This window comes from Bos mutus, chromosome 12 (genome assembly GCF_027580195.1).
Source record: "Bos mutus isolate GX-2022 chromosome 12, NWIPB_WYAK_1.1, whole genome shotgun sequence".
NCBI lineage: Eukaryota > Metazoa > Chordata > Mammalia > Artiodactyla > Bovidae > Bos > Bos mutus.
The window spans coordinates 14,046,233-14,065,948 of record NC_091628.1 but is presented as its reverse complement, the minus strand read 5'-3'; the positions used below and the strand labels follow the sequence as shown (position 1 = coordinate 14,065,948).

General features: G+C 39.2%; 1 protein-coding gene across 3 annotated transcripts; it reads right to left on the bottom strand.

Moving 5' to 3' along the window:
- Positions 1 to 347: 347 nt before the first annotated feature.
- On the bottom strand, positions 348 to 12,807 carry LACC1 (laccase domain containing 1). 3 transcript variants are annotated; one of them, XM_070380258.1, is made up of 7 exons: positions 12,170 to 12,807; positions 9,881 to 10,485; positions 9,052 to 9,230; positions 5,681 to 5,846; positions 3,159 to 3,384; positions 2,571 to 2,731; positions 348 to 1,659 (listed from the first exon to the last, which is right to left on the bottom strand). In XM_070380258.1, the coding sequence occupies exons 2-6, from the start codon at positions 10,428 to 10,430 to the stop codon at positions 2,572 to 2,574; spliced, it is 1,281 nt and encodes a 426-aa protein (XP_070236359.1). In that variant the 5' UTR covers positions 10,431 to 10,485; positions 12,170 to 12,807; the 3' UTR covers positions 348 to 1,659; position 2,571. The 3 variants fall into 3 exon arrangements, with proteins under 3 accessions (XP_070236359.1, XP_070236358.1, XP_070236360.1); XM_070380257.1 differs by having other exon boundaries at positions 12,263 to 12,806; XM_070380259.1 differs by lacking the exon at positions 12,170 to 12,807 and adding an exon at positions 11,874 to 12,083.
- Between the last annotated feature and the right edge of the window lie 6,909 nt (positions 12,808 to 19,716).

The window sequence follows — 19,716 nt, the reverse complement described above, 5'->3', positions numbered from 1 at the left end:
GAAAAGTCAGACACACCTGAGCAACTTCACTTACTTCAATAAATACTAGCAAAGTAGTGTTGACACTGGTGCATCCTCTTCCTCAAAGCACTGAAATCCATCACCACAATGACCCATAGAACAGCCTCAACACAGTAATCTACTAGCTTCTTATTTATTTTTGTGTTTTGGCTGCAACCAACGGCATGCAGGATGATCCCTCCCACCCCTGGCCAGGGATCAAATTCAGGCCTCCGCGGTGGAAACACCAAATCCTAACCACTATGCCACCAGGAACTCCCTGAAGATTTCTTTTTGAGTACTTCTCATATTTATGCTGGCTTCTCTCCCCAAAATGACTGTATATATTTTTTTTTTCTAGATTAATCTTTTTTACTGGTTCAGTTTCTGGCTCTTCAAATGCAGGTGTGTAAGGTTTCATCCTTGGACCTCCTTTTTTCTCACTCTGTGTTTCTGTGAAGATGACTCAGCCTATTCTAGTAGACCCAGGCACTATCTCTGCACAGCCAACTCCCAAATCTCTCTTTCTTCATGGCTCCTTCCCAGGTTCCAGGTCTCTATATCTAATTGTTGATCACATATTTCCATCTGGAAGCCCTTCAGTCTATGTGTCAAATTCATTATTCCTCCCGTGTCCCAAACCTCTTCCCCATCTTGGCTGCCCCTCCAGATAGTCATCAAGCAGAGACTGGGGAGTTATCAGGGATTTCCCCACTGGTCCTCACCTCTCACCTCCATGCTCTAGGAACAGGATCTGCAGATTCTGTCTCTGAAATGTCATACTATTTCATTTACTCTCAATTTTAATTTCCACTGCATTCGGGCTTCATTATTTCTTTTTTAAAGTATTCTGATTGTCTCTTAACTAATCTCTCTGCTTTAGTCTCTCACAAATCCATCATGTTAATATAATGCCAAGGACATAAAAACACTCTCCTACTTTCTATACCTACTCTTTGCCTGGAAAATAAACTCCAAAATTCTTTGACATAGCAGTCAAGACCCTAATTTGTTTCTAACCTGTTTTTCCAGTAACTCCTACCCACACCCTCCTCTTTCTAGAACACTTTCAGTTTCATGCCCTAGTTTATGGTATTCCCTTAACCTGTTATGGTTGTTCTTTTTTTGCCAAAAGTCTGTATGTCTTTCAGATCCATGTGACAAGTCATTTTCTCTGCAATACCTTCTCCAGTCTGTGTTCCAGATAGAATTAATCCTCCTTCTCCTGTACTCTTCTGCTGTTAAAATTAAACTTAAGTGTTAGAAGTGTTTATCTCTTTCACTACATTAGACTCAAAGGGAAAAAGTATTACTCATCTTGATTTCATCTATGATTCACGGAATGCTTGACAAATAGAGGCTACCCAATAAATACTAAACTGAATAGACTTATTCCTGATGTATGTAACAAATACAGAGGACAAACTTTAAGAATAATTCTTATCTGTATAACATACAAACTATATCATATTGATTTTGTGTCAGTTATTGTTAAAATCAATAAATCATTTGGCTTTGGATAATAATGAAAGTATATATGAAAGTTGAATTATTCATTGTAATCCTTTTGGTTTTAAGAATATCAAACAGCTACATTTCTTTCTTACAGTTGGTTTGGAAGGAAGCAGGAAATAGTTATGCAAAAATCCAGTCAAGTATCTGTAAAAATACATAGAAATCAAATATGAGACCGTTAGTAGTGCTATTAAAGGAATCACTAAATTTATTAAAGTCTTTTGTATATTAAAGAGTTAAAGACATTGTAAAGACTAAAAACAATATTCAGTTAAAATAACCTTAAGGAAAATCAGATATATGCTAAAGAGTTAGTGCCATATCACTGTCACAAAATTTTGTATAACCAAAAAAATCCATCTCTAAGAAATACTAATTTAATGAAATTACACTCAATCCTGCTCTATGATTGTAGCTCAAGTGTCAGCAAACTATACCCTGTGGACCAAATCTGGCCCCTCACCTGTTTTTTTGTCAACAGAATTTTACTGAAGTACAGACATATTCATTCATTTCTGCTTCTGTCTGCTTTTGCTCTACAAAAGCAGACTTGTATAGCTGAACAGAGACGATGTGTCCCACAACACCTAAAATGTGTACTATCTAGATCTTTAAAAAAATTGATCAACTCCTGCTACAGATAACCAGTTGGAAGTTTGGTTGTAAAACTAGGCTGGTCTGTGTATGTATTATTACTCTAGAATTTAGGTTTTTTAGCAAGGATTTCTTCTTAAAACTCAAAAGAATTTAAAAAATTATAAAGATGTTATGATAAAAATAGAAGATGTTGAGCATATAGGAGAGTTAAATGGCATACAAAAAGGATTTAATGAAAAATTGTTTTACTTTTATACTCTCATATATACTTATACTTTCCTTTTATATTAGAGTACATCACTGAAAATGAACTGTTCTACCATTATTGTTTCACTAAAAAGTAGAAAATTAATTCTTCCTACAGGAATAAAGGAGTGAAGTTAAGTACAATTATTTTTCAAAATGAGGGGAGGGAAAGGTGGAAGCAGGGAGGAGAAGGGAGAGAGAAGCTACTGTACCTCATTCTCTAACTGAGATGAAGCCAATCTGTGTACCAAAGTTAGGGCCATCGCGGACATGGGAAAAATACTTGTCAGGATGACAAGATGTACAGAGGTTGAGATCCTGGTTCTGGTCCTGAATATTCTGTGGTAGAATTCCTCCCCGTTCTAGAAGAATCCTTAGGATAAACATTTTTCGAAAAACAGAAACTTTACTTTACCAACAGACAAAGCAGCATGGAAAAAGCATTGATATTAGTGTAAAAGAACTCTGGAAAAGATCTGCTTGGAACAATGCAAGTTGTCATTCAGTTACAGAACAGGGACACAACAGGAAATGGTAGATTTCACCATTACAATTCTGGACTGAAATCAGTCGTTATTGTTGTTTAATCGCTAAGTCCTGTCTGACTCTTTTGTGATCCCATGGACTACAGCCTGCCAGGTTCCTCTGTCCATGATGTTTCCCAGGCAAAAAAACTGGAGTGGGTTACCATTTCCTTCTCCAGGGAATCTTCCCAACCCAGCGATCAAACCCACATCTCCTGCATTGGTAGGCGAGTTCTTTACCACTAAACCAACAGGGTAGCCTGAAATCAAACATACCTAGTGGCTTTACGGATGTCAACATAGGGATTTGGTGAGTCCAACAGCCGTACACATCCAGGATCAAGATTATGAAATGCCTTTGCTGATTCCCTTGGAAGAGTAAAACAGCACGGTCCGACTGAAGGCCCCAATACAACAATAATGTCTTCCAAACTGCAGCCATATTCTGCTCTCATAGCGTTCACTGTAGCCATAGCAACACCTAACATGGTACCTCTCCAACCTAGTAAATAGGAAGAAAGAGAGCTAAGCAAAGTCCTAACATAACAAAATGTCATCTTAATTTATATCTAAGTTAAAAATGAGCAGGGTCAGTTTATGTATTTTTCCTAAGGGTCCTTTCACTTCTTAGTTATTGTGAATAATTTATGTTTTGAGCATAGGTGTGTAAATATCCTATTGACATCCTGCTTTAAATTCTTTGGATATATGTTCAGAAGTGGAACTGTTGGATAATATGAATTCTATTTAAAACTTTTTGAGGAATCATCACAGTTTTTCATGGCAGCTGCATCATTTTATACTCCCACCAACAGTGCATCATGGTTTCCATTTCTCTTCAACAAAACTTATTTTCATTTTTTAAAAAATATCAGCCATTCTAATGGATGTGAGGTGATATCCTGTGGTTTTTATTTGCTTTTTCCAAATTAGTGATGTTGGGCATCTTTTCACATTTTTACTGACCATTTGTATATCATCTTTGGAGAAAGATCTACTAAAGTCCTTTACCCATTTTTCAATCAAATCTTTTAGTTTTTGTTGTTGTTGAACTGTAGGTATTCTTTTTGTATTTTGAATATTAACTCCTTATTAGATGTATGAACTGCAAATATTTACTCTCAATCTGTTGGGCTGACTTTTTACTTTGTTGATTGTGTTCTTTGATGCACAGAAATTTGTTTTTGATAAAATCCAACTTATCTATTTTTACTTCTGTTGCTTGTGCTTTTGGTATCATATCTAAGAAACCATTGCTTAATCCAAGATCACAAGGATTTACATTTAATCTTTCATTTTTAGAGTTTTAGCTCTTACATTTAGATCTTTGATCCACTTTGAGTTAGTTTTTATATATGACGTAAGGGTCCAACGTTGTTCTTTTGCATATGCCTATCCAGTTTCCCCAGTACCATCTGTTAAAGAAATTGTCCTTTCCCCATTGTATAGTCTAGGTACCTTGTCAAAAATCATCTGACCCTATTGCAAGGGTTTGTTTCTGGAATGTCTATTCCATTCCATTGCTCTATTGTCTTTATGCCAGTACTATACATACTGTTTTGATTACTGTAGCTTTATAATAAGTTTTGAAATTAAGAAGTATGAGACATCTAACTTTGTTCCTTTTCAAGACTGTTTCATTTATCTTTCATAATTTTAAATTTAATGTTTCAAAACCCAGGAAGTAACAAATAATATTCACGTTTTATATCCAGGAACTAAGACTCATATTTTAAATAACTTTTGACAATGTTAAATAGTAAACCTGACTTCTAGTCATTCAATTCCATTACTTTAGTTAGATCAAAACAAACAAAAAACCACTTTATTTGTCTATAGTCTAAAATGCAAACAAAGTAGCCATAGATTTACAAGCACTCCTCATTTTACATAGACTCATTACCACTGGATAATCTAAATAGTATTTTTAAAAAACTTCCAACAAACAAAATTCCAAAACCTTAACAAACATAGCACCTAAAAATTCTTTGTTCTTATTTTCAGAGAATAGTTAAAGCTAATCAACTATAACATATTAAACTACATGCAATTTTCCAAACATATCTTGTTTTTTATCTTTACACTTGCTGCTGCATTTCAAAAACACCTTCTATGACATGTCTAACCTTCCTATTCCCTATTACCTAGACTTCAAGGGTAGACTTCTCAAACCAGAGACAATACAACTCAGTACAACTCCCTGGGAATGTTTTGAAAAGCATAAGGGCTTTTCTTTTTGGTTATTACAACAAGTACAACTGGCATTAAGAATTTTGAAAGCCAAGCAAACTTAAGTCTGCAATGTAAGACTATCTTGCCCCAAATGTTAATAACACTCCTGCTGAGAAACATTGGTACCTAGCCAAATCCTACAAATCTCCCAGGAATCAGCCTAGGTAACTGCTTTCTTTAGGGATTATACTCTGAGTCACATAATTTGACGTAAGTACTCCTTGTATTTGCTCCTGACCTAAGAGTCTACTAGCCCTCTTCTATCTTTACTTATCACCATGGGTAGTAATTAACTATTTAAATGCTGGGAAAGACTGAGGGCAGGAAGAGAAGGGGATGACAGAGGATGAGATGGTTGAATGGCATTGTCGATTTAATGGCCATGAGTTTGAGCAAGCTCTGGGAGATGGTGAAGGACAGGGAAGCCTGGAGTGCTGCAGCCCATGAGGTCACAGAGAGTCAGACCATTACTTACAGAATGAACAAAAACAATGTCCATCAGAGAAAAATTATAACTTTCCCCCCAAATTGGTAAAAATCCTAGGTGCTTAACTAAGTACACTTACCAGAGTGAGCAACCCCACATGCTTTTTTGACAGGATCTGCAAAAACTATCGGAATACAGTCAGCACCAAGAGCTGCTATTGTGACTCCTCTTTGATTTGTGGTGATTCCATCATAAGATTCAGGCTCCTTCCTTCCCATAATCCAGACATCATTGGCATGATCAGTCTAATACCAAAGATGTGAAATAAAAATGTTTTTAAAATAGAATTTCTCATACCATAAGCTTTTCTGAAAGTATGTATTTTGTACAAAATTATATAACCAGTTTAAGGTTACTAGCATTCCTTAAATACATCAGGTCCATATATATATAATAACAAATTTATTTAACTCTATGATATGATAATCTCTATGTATTTTCCTCAAAGGAAAACAGACTTCAACATTTAAAAAAAAATCAAAATAGTACTGATGAACCTATTTGTAGTGCAGGAATAGACACGCATACAAGTGTAGTATTCACAAGTGTTCACAAGTGTAGTGAACAGACTTGTGGTCACAGCAGGAGGGCAGGGAAGAGAGGGTGGGATCAGTTGAGAGTAGTATTGACATATATACACTTCCATATGTAAAACAGATAGCCAATGGGAGGTTCAAAAGGGAGGAGATATATATATACTTGTGGCTGATTCACATTGTGGTACGGCAGAAACTAACACAACATTGTAAAGCAATTCAGTTCAGTTCAGTTCAGTTCAGTCGCTCAGTCGTGTCCGACTCTTTGCGACTCCATGAATCACAGCATGCCAGGCCTCCCTGTTCATCACCAACACCCGGAATTCACCCAAACTCATGTGCATCGAGTTGGTGATGCCATCCAGCCATCTCATCCTCTGTCATCCCCTTCTCCTCCTGCCCTCAGTCCCTCCCAGCATCAGCTGACTTTTCCAATGAATCAACTCTTCACATGAAGTGGCCAAAGTATTGGAGTTTAAGCCTCAGCATGAGTCCTTCCAATGAACACCCAGGACTGGTCTCCTTTAGGATGGACTGGCTGGATCTCCTTGCAGTCCAAGGGACTCTCAAGAGTCTTCTCCAACACCACAGTTCAAAAGCATCAATTCTTCGGCACTCAGCCTTCTTCACAGTCCAACTCTCACATCCATACATGACCACTGGAAAAACCATAGTCTTGACTAGACGGACCTTTGTTGGCAAAGTAATGTCTCTGCTTCTTAATACGCTATCTAGGCTGGTCATAACTTTCCTCCCAAGGAGTAAGCGTCTTTTAATTTCATGGCCGCAATCACCATCTGCAGTGATTTTGGAACCCCCCAAAATAAAGTCTGACACTGTTTCCACCATTTCCCCATCTATTTCCCATGAAGTGATGGGACCAGATGCCATGATCCTAGTTTTCTGAATCTTGAGCTTTAAGCCAACTTTTTCACTCTCCTCTTTCATTTTCATCAAGAGGCCCTTCAGTTCCTCTTCACTTTCTGCCTTAAGGATGTTGTCATCTGCATATCTGAGGTTATTGATATTTCTCCCAGCAATCTTGATTCCAGCTTGTACTTCTTCCAGCCCAGCATTTCTCATGATGTACTCTGCATAGAAGTTAAATAAGGAGGGTGACAATATACAGCCTTGACGTACTCCTTTTCCTATTTGGAACCAGTCTGTTGTTCAATGTCCAGTTCTAACTGTTGCTTCCTGATCTGCATATAGGTTTCTCAAGAGGCAGGTCAGGTGGTCTGGTATGCCCATCTCTTTCAGAATTTTCCACAGTTTCTTGTGATCCACACAGTCAAAGGGTTTGGCATAGTCAATAAAGCAGAAATAGATGTTTTCTGGAACTCTCTTGCTTTTTTGATGATCCAGCAGATGTTGACAATTTGATCTCTGGTTCCTCTGCCTTTTCTAAAATCAGCTTGAACATCTGGAAGTTCACAGTTCACGTATTGCTGAAGCCTGGCTTGGAGAATTTTGAGCATTACTTTACTAGCGTGTGAGATGAGTGCAATTGTGCAGTTGTTTGAGCATTCTTTGGCACTGCCTTTCTTTGGGACTGGAATGAAAACTGATGTTTTCCAGTCCTGTGGCCATTGCTGAGTTTTCCAAATTTGCTGGCATATTGAGTGCAGCACTTTCACAGCATCATCTTTCAGGATTTTAAATAGCTCAACTGGAATTCCACCACCTCCACTAGCTTTGTTCGTAGTGATGCTTTCTAAGGTCCACTTGACTTCACAGTCCAGGATGTCTGGCTCTAGGTGAGTGATCACACCATCACGATTATCTGGGTCTTGAAGATCTTTTTTGTACAGTTCTTCTGTGTATTCTTGCCATCTCTTAATATCTTTTGCTTCTGTTAGGTCCATACCATTTCTGTCATTTATTGAACCCATCTTTGCATGAAATTTTCCCTTGGTATCTCTAATTTTCCTGAAGAGATCTCCCCCAATTAAAAATAAATTTAAAAAAATTCGAAATAGTCCATCCATCACGAACAGCCCTCACTAGAGATCGGTAAATCTCTAACTGCAGTAGTTGTTTAGTCACTCAGTTGTGTCCGACTCTCTTTGATTTAATTGACGGCAGCACACCAGTCTTCTCTGTCCTTCATTATCTTGTGGAATTTGCCCAAACTCATGTCCATTGAGTTGATGATGTCATCCAACCATCTCATCCTCTGTCACCCTCTTCTCCTCCTGCCCTCAATCTTTGCCAGCATTAGGGTCTAAACCTAATAGCAGTACCTTCCACGAAGTACTAATTGACTGAAAGAAATTAAATTTCCAAGTCAATATTTTTACTTTTCCTGGAGTCAGAGAAATCTAGAATCCTGTAAGAAACAATTATCAGTTTTACCCTAGTTCCTCCTAGTGTTGATATAGAAAACAATGGCTTTTCTCTCCCACCATTCAGGAAACTTACCTCTAAATCAAAAAGGCAGTGGTACTATACTCTGGGGCTTTCCTCATGGTTCAGTGGTTAAAAAACAAACAAAAAAAACTCACCTACCAATGTAGGAGACTCAGGTTTGATCCCTGGGTCGGGAAGATACCCTGGAGAAGGAAATGGCAACCCACTCCAGTATTCTTGCCTGGGAAATCCCATAGACAGAGGAGCCAGTGGGCTACAGTCCATGGGGTCACAAGAATCGGACACAACTTAGTGAGTAAAAAACAACTATACTTTTAGATGTAAGGAGTTCCAGATGTGTGTGTGTATGTGTGTGTGTATTATATCACAGAATTGATCTTTAGAATATGATATGTATCTCTAAGAAAAATAATCACAAACACTATCCTAAGTTTTAGATAAAACATTAGATGTAAACATTAAATAGCTTATTTAAAGTCCATATAGTCATTGTCAGAGTCAAGAATATACTTTAAATCTTCCAAAATATGAAACAAAATTGTACCTTTATTTGGTAAAATTTATTCACATTAAATCCTGCAGCCTTCCCCAACCTACGCAGATTTTCTTGAACAACAGCCTTGGGATCTCTCCGTTTGGAACTACTGAAGAGATTGAATGAGCTAAGGGTTGGTATGTAAGATATCCCACCTGTTCTTGTAGTAAATCCATGTATGAAAGTATCTGTTGAGGATAAACAATGAAGATTAAAACCAGGCTGTACAAAAGACTATAAAGCCTTACAAAAACCCAGTCTCTCATTAAGACTTTCCCTAATAACCTCACCCTGCATTAGTTTATCCAGTTTCTAATTTCTACAGCTCTTTATAGCTTCATCTGTTCTTATGACACAATGTTTTGAGTTTGTTTTACCTTCTCCATGGGATTACTGCTCTTCAAAGGGTATCTTTTCCCCATTAGTTTTTGTTATCCCAATAGCATATAGCTCACAGTAAATATCCTTTTACTAATAAGTGAGATTGACTGTTTTAAATTTCACTCTTCTGTGAAGGCACTACGGAGTTAAGGTTTCAGAATTTCTAAGTAGGAAATGCTTAGGGTCATAAATCTCACCTAAAACCAAGGCTGGGGGACTTGTCTTAAAGCTGAATTTGCATAAAGCAAATTTATTTAGAGTGGCTTTGAAGGGACTATCCCTTCACACTCGTGACTCTATAAGGCTGTCCATGACACTCCCATGTTGTAACTGATGCTAAGGAACACAAAATCTCACACCAGTCTACAAAAGAAGCAAGGTTAAAAGCGATGAACAACCTGTAAAGAAAGACTCGCTTTTCATATTCAAGTAAAACAACTGATAGTGTTTAACATACCTGGGATCAAAGGAGATGTGATAATGGTTAATTCTCCCTTCAGTGCCGGCAAACTTCTCAAATATGTTTCTATTTCATTCTGGATTGCTTCTAGTTCTTGAGATGTGATTATGTTTACTTCAGTAGACTGTTTCAAAAGACCTCCCTTCAAAGTCATCTGTAGATCTTCAAACTCAAAATTGTAAACATCAGTAAAGAGTTGATCAATGAAAGCCTTCATTAATGTCTTCCGGTGCACAGGCACAATTACCTTAATGCAACTCAAATTCCTTTCATCAACTTTTTGTTTAATTGTATACAAAGAGGCAGCCATGCTGGGATTGCTAACAATCTCAAATTCTCTCAAGAGAGCTGATAATCCATTGCCTGTTTCTAATTCACAGTTATCATGGTCACAGCTGATGTTACTACAACACATTATGCAAAAGAACTTGGCCTTGGCACCATGGTGATATCGGACTGCATTCAATATCTTTAATAATGTCTGATGACAGTTTTTCTGAGAGTTCAGTTTCAAACCAAAGAGATCAATCAACACTGCTTCTGCCATCCTTCAATTCTGTACAAAGTTCTTGAATGAAGTTTGTGTGTCCCCCAAAATTCACCTGTAAAGAAAAATTAGCATAAGTAAGAATGCAAAATTATATCAATATAGTTATAGTTACAACGGAAACTTGTGGATGGGTAAAAAGAAGAATTGCATTGATTTAAAAATGTAACCAGAATAGCGAGCCTGTACTCCTCCCAGAAAAGCTAATCCACTGTTTATCAGAAGAAAACCATGACAATGAAAGCAAAACCAGCTCTTAATTCATTTTGTGAGTGTACTTTATCTCTTTCCAGTAGAACAACAGGTTTGGTTTTGTTTTCAGATAATAAATTTTAAGCGAGGAATTACTTATTGACTTGGAGGAAGTCCTGTTTTTTAATTACAGGGTGTCAACGTTTCATTGATATATCATTAATCCTGACATGATAGGCTTGTTAGGTCACATCCCTTCCTAAGAGATACCTGGGCCTTCAGTTCAGTTACTCAGTCATGTCCGACTCTTTGCAACCCCATGAATTGCAGCATGCCAGCCCTCCCTTTCCATCACCAAATCCGGAGTTCACCCAAACTCATGTGCATTGAGTTGGTGATGCTATCCAGCCATTTCATCCTCCGTCATCCCCTTCTCCTCCTGCCCCCAATCCCTCCCAGCATCAGGGTCTTTTCCAATGAGTCAAGTCTTTGCATGAGGTGGCCAAAGTACTGGAGTTTCAGCTTTAGCATCAGTCCTTCCAATGAACACCCAGGAATGATCTCCTTTAGGAAGGACTGGTTTGGTTGGACCTCCTTGCAGTCCAAGGGACTCTCAAGAGTCTTCTCCAACACCACAGTTCAAAAGCATCAAGTCTTCGGCGCTCAGATTTCTTCACACTCCAGCTTTCACATCCATACATGACCACTGGAAAAACCATAGCCTTGACTAGATGGACCTTTGTTGGCAAAGATATGTCTCTGCTTCTTAACATGCTATCTAGGTTGGTCATAATTTTCCTTCCAAGGAGTAAGCGTCTTTTAATTTCATGGCTGCAATCACCATCTGCAGTGATTTTGGAGCCCCCCAAAATAAAGTCTGACACTGTTTCCACTGTTTCCCCATCTATTTCCCATTAAGTGATAGGGCCAGATGCCATGTCTTAATACCTTGGCCTTAAGTTCAATAAAATTAAATGGAGTTGCATTTAAAATTAAAAAGTTTTTTTTTTTTTTCAGAAAATTGTATTTCTGCCCACCCCCCGCCCCCCGCAAACAGACTCACAGGTATGAGCGGTTACCAGCAGGTTGAGGGAAGGCGGAGAGGGGCAAGATAGGGGTAAGGGGATTAAGATACAAACTACTATTTATAAAATAAATAAGCTACACGGGTATATTGTACCCCACAAAGAATACAGCCAGTATTTGCGAATAACCTTAAATGGCGTATAATTTATAAAAACGTTGACTCACCATGTTGAACCCAAAATTAATATTGTAAATTAACTGTACTTCAATTAAAAAAAAAAATCCGTTTTGAAGGTTAAGAGCAGAGATGACCAAGAGGTTTGCCTCCAGCATTCACGGGTATGGCAGCACCTCGTTACATTAGCACTTGGCACTCGGTCCCTTCCTAAGTCCAACGGTCACGCAAGCAACTGCCATTTGGATCACGTGCGCACCCCCCACCCCGCCCGGCTCTCCTCACCCCTGCCCCCGCCCCAGCCCGGCTCTCCTCACTCCCCGACTACACGCACACGGTTTCTCACCCCAGCCCCTGCCGGCCCCTCCGGGCTGCCGCTTTGTCTCTGGTGACCCCTCCGGTGTCAGCCTCTGCCCCTCCTAACCCCCGCCCTCCGCACCGAGTAAAGCCGCACGACAGACGCCTCGGCCACCGCCCGGTAGACGCTCGGCCCCGTGGGTCGGCCGCTGCCCACATGCCGGGCCCTCGCCCCGACTCCTGCAGCCCCTGCGGGCCTTTCTGACGGTCGGGCGCACACTCGAGGCCGTCCTCCGTCACTTTCGGTTGCACGCTCGGCGGCGAGCTCGAGCTCTGAGGCGTCTGCCAGCCCCGGTCCTGAGCCTGAACGAGACCCAGAGGCCGCGAGCGTGCGCCCCCGCAGTCTTCAGCCGGGTGCCCGCCGCTGTGAGGGCGGCGCCCGTTCCGCCTCAGCCGCTGCACCAGTTCGACTGCGGACGGCGCACCCGCCCCGCTTCCACCCGACGGCTGCGGAGGCCGGGCCGGGGGGCCGGGGGACGGGGAGCGGGAGCGACCCGGGGGGCGGACGCGCTGGAGCGCCGGGAACCGTCAGCAGTTCCGGGTTCGGCGGCCGCCAGCCCGCACCCGCCGCGCGGCTCCTGGAGGAGGAACGGGAACCGAGCAGTGGCCGGGCCGAGGGGAGCTATAGGCAGGTCCCCGGGCGGGAGGCGGGGCGGGTGAGGGGCGGGCGGGCCGTGAGGCAGCGGGCCGGCCTCCTGACGGGGCGCGCGGCGGAGGGGGCGCGGCCGCCTCCCTCCCCGGGCGACGACGCCCTCTCCTGAGGCCGCGCTCTGCGCGCTCGGGACCCCCAGTTTCATCCTCAGAGCCCTGGCCCAAGAACCTCCTTACGTTAGCACTTGGCACTGTGTCTCGTCCAAGTTCACTTACTGCGCCTCCTGAGGCAGATTTTTTTTCTTTCATCTTTACTGTTTGGCTTTGTTTCCAGAAACAAGTTGGCGGAACCCTCCTTTGCCTTTTTTGCTGATCCCGGCTAACTTTCTGACTAGACTTCATAGCTCCTTCACGTGTGTGGATAAACCGATGTCCTTATAAAAATATGGGCCAAGCATAGAAAATTAGAAGGCACTGACCTTAAGAGTTGTGATAAAAATGTAAATTAGCACCCCTTTCTCCCCTCAAAGAGCGTAACATTTGTTTATTTTAAAATACTGAACAGCTCCTACCTATGTAGATGGCAGATGCTATGGCCAAAGGGAAACTATCTCCAACTGTCAAAGCGCAGGAGACAAGGTGCTTCCTGTGGCACTGGTTATGATGGAAGGAGGGGTCCCTTTTTTCTGACAGTTGCTCACATGAGAAGTTCTGAAGAATGTTTCCCTGAAAGAATCTCAGCAATCTGGGAGTTTAGAAGAGCACTGGGAACTGAGACTGCTGCTATTCTGTTTGAGTAGAGAATATGGTCCCCAATCCACCCACCAGTTAACCCACTCTTCAGTATCTGGCAGATTTTTTTTTTCCGAAAACTGTATTTTCATTATTTTTCTGGACATTAAGAGCACTGAGTGGTAGGTGTAGCAGCAGATCCCCTCTGCCCCAAGCTTGTTTTATGTTGAATATCACTGTAAACAAAATGGAGGTCTTTAGTTACAAAGCTGGGTTAAAACATTTATGTCTGGTTTTATAGACGATGGTGGGCATTTATGTCCTGTCATGCAACAGTAAACAAGTTAAAAAGAAATATTTCAAAATAGAGAAGCCGTCAGGGAAGAGAAAGTTTGTCATTATACTGTATTTACAAACCATTTCCTTTCACCATCCGGTCCAGGACTATGGCCTGATCTGACACTCATCTCATCCCCATTCCTCCACTCCAGTGGTTCTCAATCCTGGTGGCCCATCAGAACTACAAGTAGAACTTTAAAAAGCAGAAATGCAGGGACCACCCCCCTCTACCACCTCCAGATACACATTTGAATCTGAAACTCAAGGAGTCAAGTCTCAGCCTGTTTTGCTTTGCTTTTTGTTTTGTTTTAATCTCTACAGATGATTCAGATGCATAATTAGATTTGAAAAAATGACTTCCCTATTACCAAACCACTCAAACTAAAGGTTGTTTCTTGGAACACCATATGATTTCATCCTTTATTTATTTATTTTTTTGATTTCATCCTTTACATAAACTATTTCTTCTACTTAGAACACTGTTCTCTATATATACTTTTTTTAAAAACAGCTACTTGTTCAAGACCCTCCAAGCTCAAATATAACCTTCCTTGAAGCCCCATCCCCTCACCAAGCGCAATCAACTACTTCTTTGAGCATTTTGTTTGTACAGGAGAAGCTCATTCATAGATGCAGTCTGGATCCATAACCAAGCAATACATTGAAAAAGTCAATTAAAGATTAAATTGTATACTTCATAAATATGAACACGGTAGTATATAAATTATATCTAAATAAAACTGTTTCAAAGGAAAGTTAAACCAGTCATGAAAAAGTATAAAAAATATACCATAATACCTTAAAGTTTCTTTTTTTAACCTGAAACAGCTACATGCTTGTTTGCCAGTCTGTTGAGGGCACAGCCTTTTGCCACAGCCTGTACATGGCCTCCAGATTAGAGTTCTGCATCATATTGCTACCGTAAAGTACACTTCCCAACCATCAGCTAAGCTTTCTCAAAATTTCATTCTTTTAAGAGGAAAATGAGGCTTCCTGAGTGGCGCTAGCGGTAGAGAACCTACCTGCCAATGCAGGAGAGACATAGGTTCTATGAATCCTTGGGCCAGGAAGATGCCCTGGAGAAAGGAATGGCAACCCACTCCAGTATTCTTGCCTGGAGAATCCCATGGACAGAGGAGTCTGGCGGGCTACAGTCCATGGGATCGCAAGGAGTTGGACACAACTGAAGCGACTTATCATGCACGCAAGAGACACTTGTGAAGCTATCGGAGTGCAAATTGCTTCTTTATAATCTTTTTATAGTTATCTCACTCATTCAAGCAACTCACCTTAATTGGGTCTTGAAAAATGTAAATGTAGCTTTTAAAGAACAAACTTTTTTTCCCACACTATCACATTGGTTTACTTAAGACTTAATTAAATTGTGAAAGCACAGTGACAGGTTCAACTGGCATAAACAGGTTTGAGAACAAACAAGTGACATTGTCAGATGTACAGTTTTCACTGGTAGCAGCAGGAGTGGGCAGACTCATTGGAGAATGGCTTTCTAACCCTTCAGCATTCAGCATGCACATTGAGCATGATGTGGAGATTTGCAGCTTATGATTTAAAAGGAAATAGAATGAGTTAATTGGTGAGAGGTTAAGTGTGGGTAGACTTAGAAAACACACACTGTACCTCTACATTTTCATTATTTGACTTTGCATCTACTTCACCCATAGAGACTTAAAAAGTCTTTGGGGGACAGAGATAGTGCCTGGCTGTTAAGGGGAACCATTGGGAAAATCACCAGGAGTTGTTACATCACCATGTAAATCCTTATCTTGATAATTTTAAAACTGGTAACAGTTGTCTTTAAACCATTTACATTAGAGTTTATGAGTCCTTCCAGAAATGGACATAAAACATGCAAACTTCCTTGTGAAAAACTTATTAGTTTCCATAACAAATGACCAAACTGGATGGCTTAAAACAACAAAATGTGTTCTCTTGTAATTATGGAGGCAGAAATCTTTTTAAAAAATATTTATTTATGTATTTTAATTGGAGGATAATTGCTTTACAGTATTTTGATGGTTTTTGCCATACATCAGTATGAATCCATCATAGGACCTCTCCATGCTGAAGCCCCCTCCCACCTCCCTCTCCACCCTGTTCCTTCCTCCAGGTTATCACAGAGCATGGCTTTCTGTGCCCTGCTTCCTACACCAAACTCGCTCAGAGAAATCCCACCTTCGACTGAAAGCTATAAACAATGAATAATATATAAATATTCTCTACATTCTCTCTGAAAGGAACTTAAGGAACAGTACCAATCCTCTGGTTACTTTCTGTTTTCAGCAACCTGAAACTTTAATCTCATCGCCTAGCCACAGAAGAGAATAATCCCTAGTTTCAGTAGATTCTAAGACTCTGCCATATAATAAGTATGATATTATAATAATTTTTTTAATTTTAATGATTCAATTAATTTATTCTTTTGGGATGACTCTGATGTTCTGGCTTCTCTTGAAAACCTGTGGTAGAAATAGTCTTTTTTACCTGAATTGTGTATTATTGATACTTACTAATATGTGCAGTATGTTATATTTTTTCCATGATGCCTCTTTAGTTTTTTGTTGGAACTGAGCCATCCAGAACTGATTCCATTTTTTTTTTTTTAGGTCTCAGTTTCCTGGAAAACTTTTATCTTTCCCCAGGTTAGTTTTCTAGCTTTCCCAGTTGAAATCAACTTGAAGTATTAAACTTCCTCTCCCACTTGGAAAACAAAACCAAAGGCAATTTCATAGCCATTTGAAAATTATCTACACAATTTTTCTCTCCTTGTTTTCTCATAAAATATTTGCTCTAAAAGAGGTGGGAGGAAATTATAAACTTAACTAAAACTACCTGGCAAGTCCACATAGCAGTATTTTCCATTCTGGATGAAAAATGATGTTTATGTGACATGGATGCACATGGATGGCTGCCTCTTAATTCTTTTAAGCCGGAAGCTCTCAAAACTCTGGGGTTGGGAGGGTGGGGGGAAGGATTTGACAGCCTTGCTTTATTTTGTTCATTAACTTAGAGGGAGGTACTAGATGATGAATTTCCAAAAGCTGGAAACATGGCCTTTTAAAAATCTCCTCCCAAGGGCCAATTATAGGCACTTGCCTCTTGAATTCAAATGAGATGGTGCACAAATGTTGTTTATTACAATGCCTAAGTACATATTGAATACCTAATGTTAATTTGGATCCTAATTCAAATTTCATGCTTCCTACTTGGATGTATGACCTTTGGCAAATTTCTTAATTTCTCCAAACTTTAGTTTCCTTATTTTCAAAATATAGGTAAAAATAATGTCTAGACTGTAGGACTGCTCTGAAGGATAAAATAGATAATCTATGTGAAAGTTGTTGCTTAGTCACTAAGTCATGTCTGGCTCTTTGCAACCCCATGGACTGTAGCCTGCCAGGCTCCTCTATCCATGGAATTTCCCAGGCAAGAAGACTGGAGCAGGTTGCTGTTTCCTCCTCCAGAGGATCTTCCCAACCCAGGAATCAAACCCATGTCTCCTGCATTGGCCAGTGGATTCTTTACCACTGAGCCACCAGGAATGACCCCACTATGTGGAAATACTTACAGGTAATTAATAAATATTGGCTATAGTTAATATTTGAAGGCAAAAGGAGAAGAGGGCAGAAGAGGATGAGATGGTAAGATGGCATCATCAACTCAATGGATGTGAATTTGAGCAAACTCTGGGAGATAGAGAAGGACAGGGAAGCCTGGTGTGCTGTAGTCCATGGGGTTTTAAAGAGTCAGACATGACTTAACGACTAAACAACAGTAGTTAATATAGGACATGGTGGTTTATTATAGTATTTCCATTGCATTGTTTTCTGTAAAGCTAGTTATTTAGTTGAAAGTGTTTTTCCTAAATGATTTTTTACATGTAATACTTGTCTATTATCAAATACTGTAGATATTATAAGGTTTTTATTTTTAAAATCAGAGTCACTTAATTCATATTTATATTTCCCACAATGTTTTGTATATATATATATATATATGTACCCCATATGTGGCTTGAATGAAAGAATAACTGATATTGTCTAATCTCTAAACTCTTGTTTTCATTGATTTATGCAATTTTAAGGAATTATCAGTAGATGGCAGTAGTTTATTTTCATTTTTATTTTTTGTCCATTTTAGGAGATCTGGAAAAAAAACAATTACTTTCTCAATTTTAAACTAGATATTCTTTCATGAATAGCTTGTTTAAAGAAACATCACCCAATAGTTCTTCAGTGTATGCTGCTTCAGGAGTAGAGATCCAAAAGTACCGATTACTTTATTTTTACTGTAAAAATCTAATTTTCTATTTTTTTTTTTTTTTGGTTTCTTCATCAAATACTTTGTAGAGAATATGAAAATGAATAAGACACTGTATTTACTTTCCTGGAGCTTATAGTATAATAAGGAAATACAGTATAAAATACTGTAAATTCAGTAATAGGAATAGAAATAGTTGAGTGGCAGAAATTTGCTAAATACATTCATTATTTCACTTCATCCTCACAGTAATCTAATGAGGCTGCTACTATTATCGATAAGGAACCTGAGTCTCAGGTTGGAAAGAATTTACCTAGTAAACTAGCAGTTGCTCAACCTTGGTTCAAGATTAGCCCTTACTCCAAGACCTAGTAGTATCTACCTCATAGGGCTAAATAAGTTAATATTTATAAATCGAATATTTATAGAGTTCCCACACATAGCACAGAATCAGCACTATATAATGTTCATTTTTAAAAAATCTAAAACATTTAGAACAGTGGGGCAAAAAACTAAAGCACTATTTAGTTGTTTATCTTTATAATCAATTGAGAGAACTCACTGAAAGTGTAAATGTAGACGGTATGCATTTTCAACATAGGTAACACTAAGAATAACATCTGTAACCATGAAACCCATACAAAAAAGCTAAAGAGCTTGGATTCATTGGCATTGATCTGGGGGCAGAAAAGACAGAGTAATGGCATGAGTGAATGGACTCAGTATCAGGGAAGACTTCGTGGAGGAGGCAGATCAGAAGTGAGGTTTGAAGAAAGGAAGTAATGTGAATAAACAGGAAAGAATCATATATTCTCAGAGGTGATTATGACACTGTTGAGTATTTCTCTCAGGACTTCTTTAGCTTGATAAGATATTTCTGGATAGATTTGAGTTTCCTGACTTAGGAAGTGATTTAACTTTGTTGTTTTTATCAGATTGCAATCTTTTAAAATTTTGTTTTTTAAAAACACTTATAACTAGTATACAAGTACTCTGTATCAATATTTAACCAATCTTTAGAAAGATATTTAGTGATTTTGCACACTTCCTTGTGGAAGCTTCCTTATATACATGCCTTACTGTTATGATAATATTTTACTTCTTTTGGCTGGCAAAGTCTATCATGACTTTAGTATGATTTGGAAAGATTCACAAGTTCTATAAAAAATCAACTAAGATTTTTTTTAAAAGATGTCACCTAAAAAGAAAAATCCATATGTTCAAATGTTAAGCAGAAACATTACATTCCTGTTATTAATCATGCATAATTGTGTGATTTCTTCTGTACAGGAATGGACAGGCAAAATCAGATATGCTTTTTCCAAAAACTGGTAATGTCTTTAATTCTGCCAACTCAGCATTCATTCATTGCATTCATTCCCTGGTAGAGGAAAGAACTCTTTCTTTTCACCTTTCAAGATAGAAAAATATCTCCCCCTTCATCTCATCAGTTTCTCCCAAGTATAGCGGAGGTTGGTGATTTTAAACCTGTGTGAGGCTTACCCTGGCTGGCACTGGACAGGAATGCCATTGCTAATCCATCTTGTTACTGTTTTTCACATATTCTGGTTGTAGTTTTAGAATACACTTCACAAT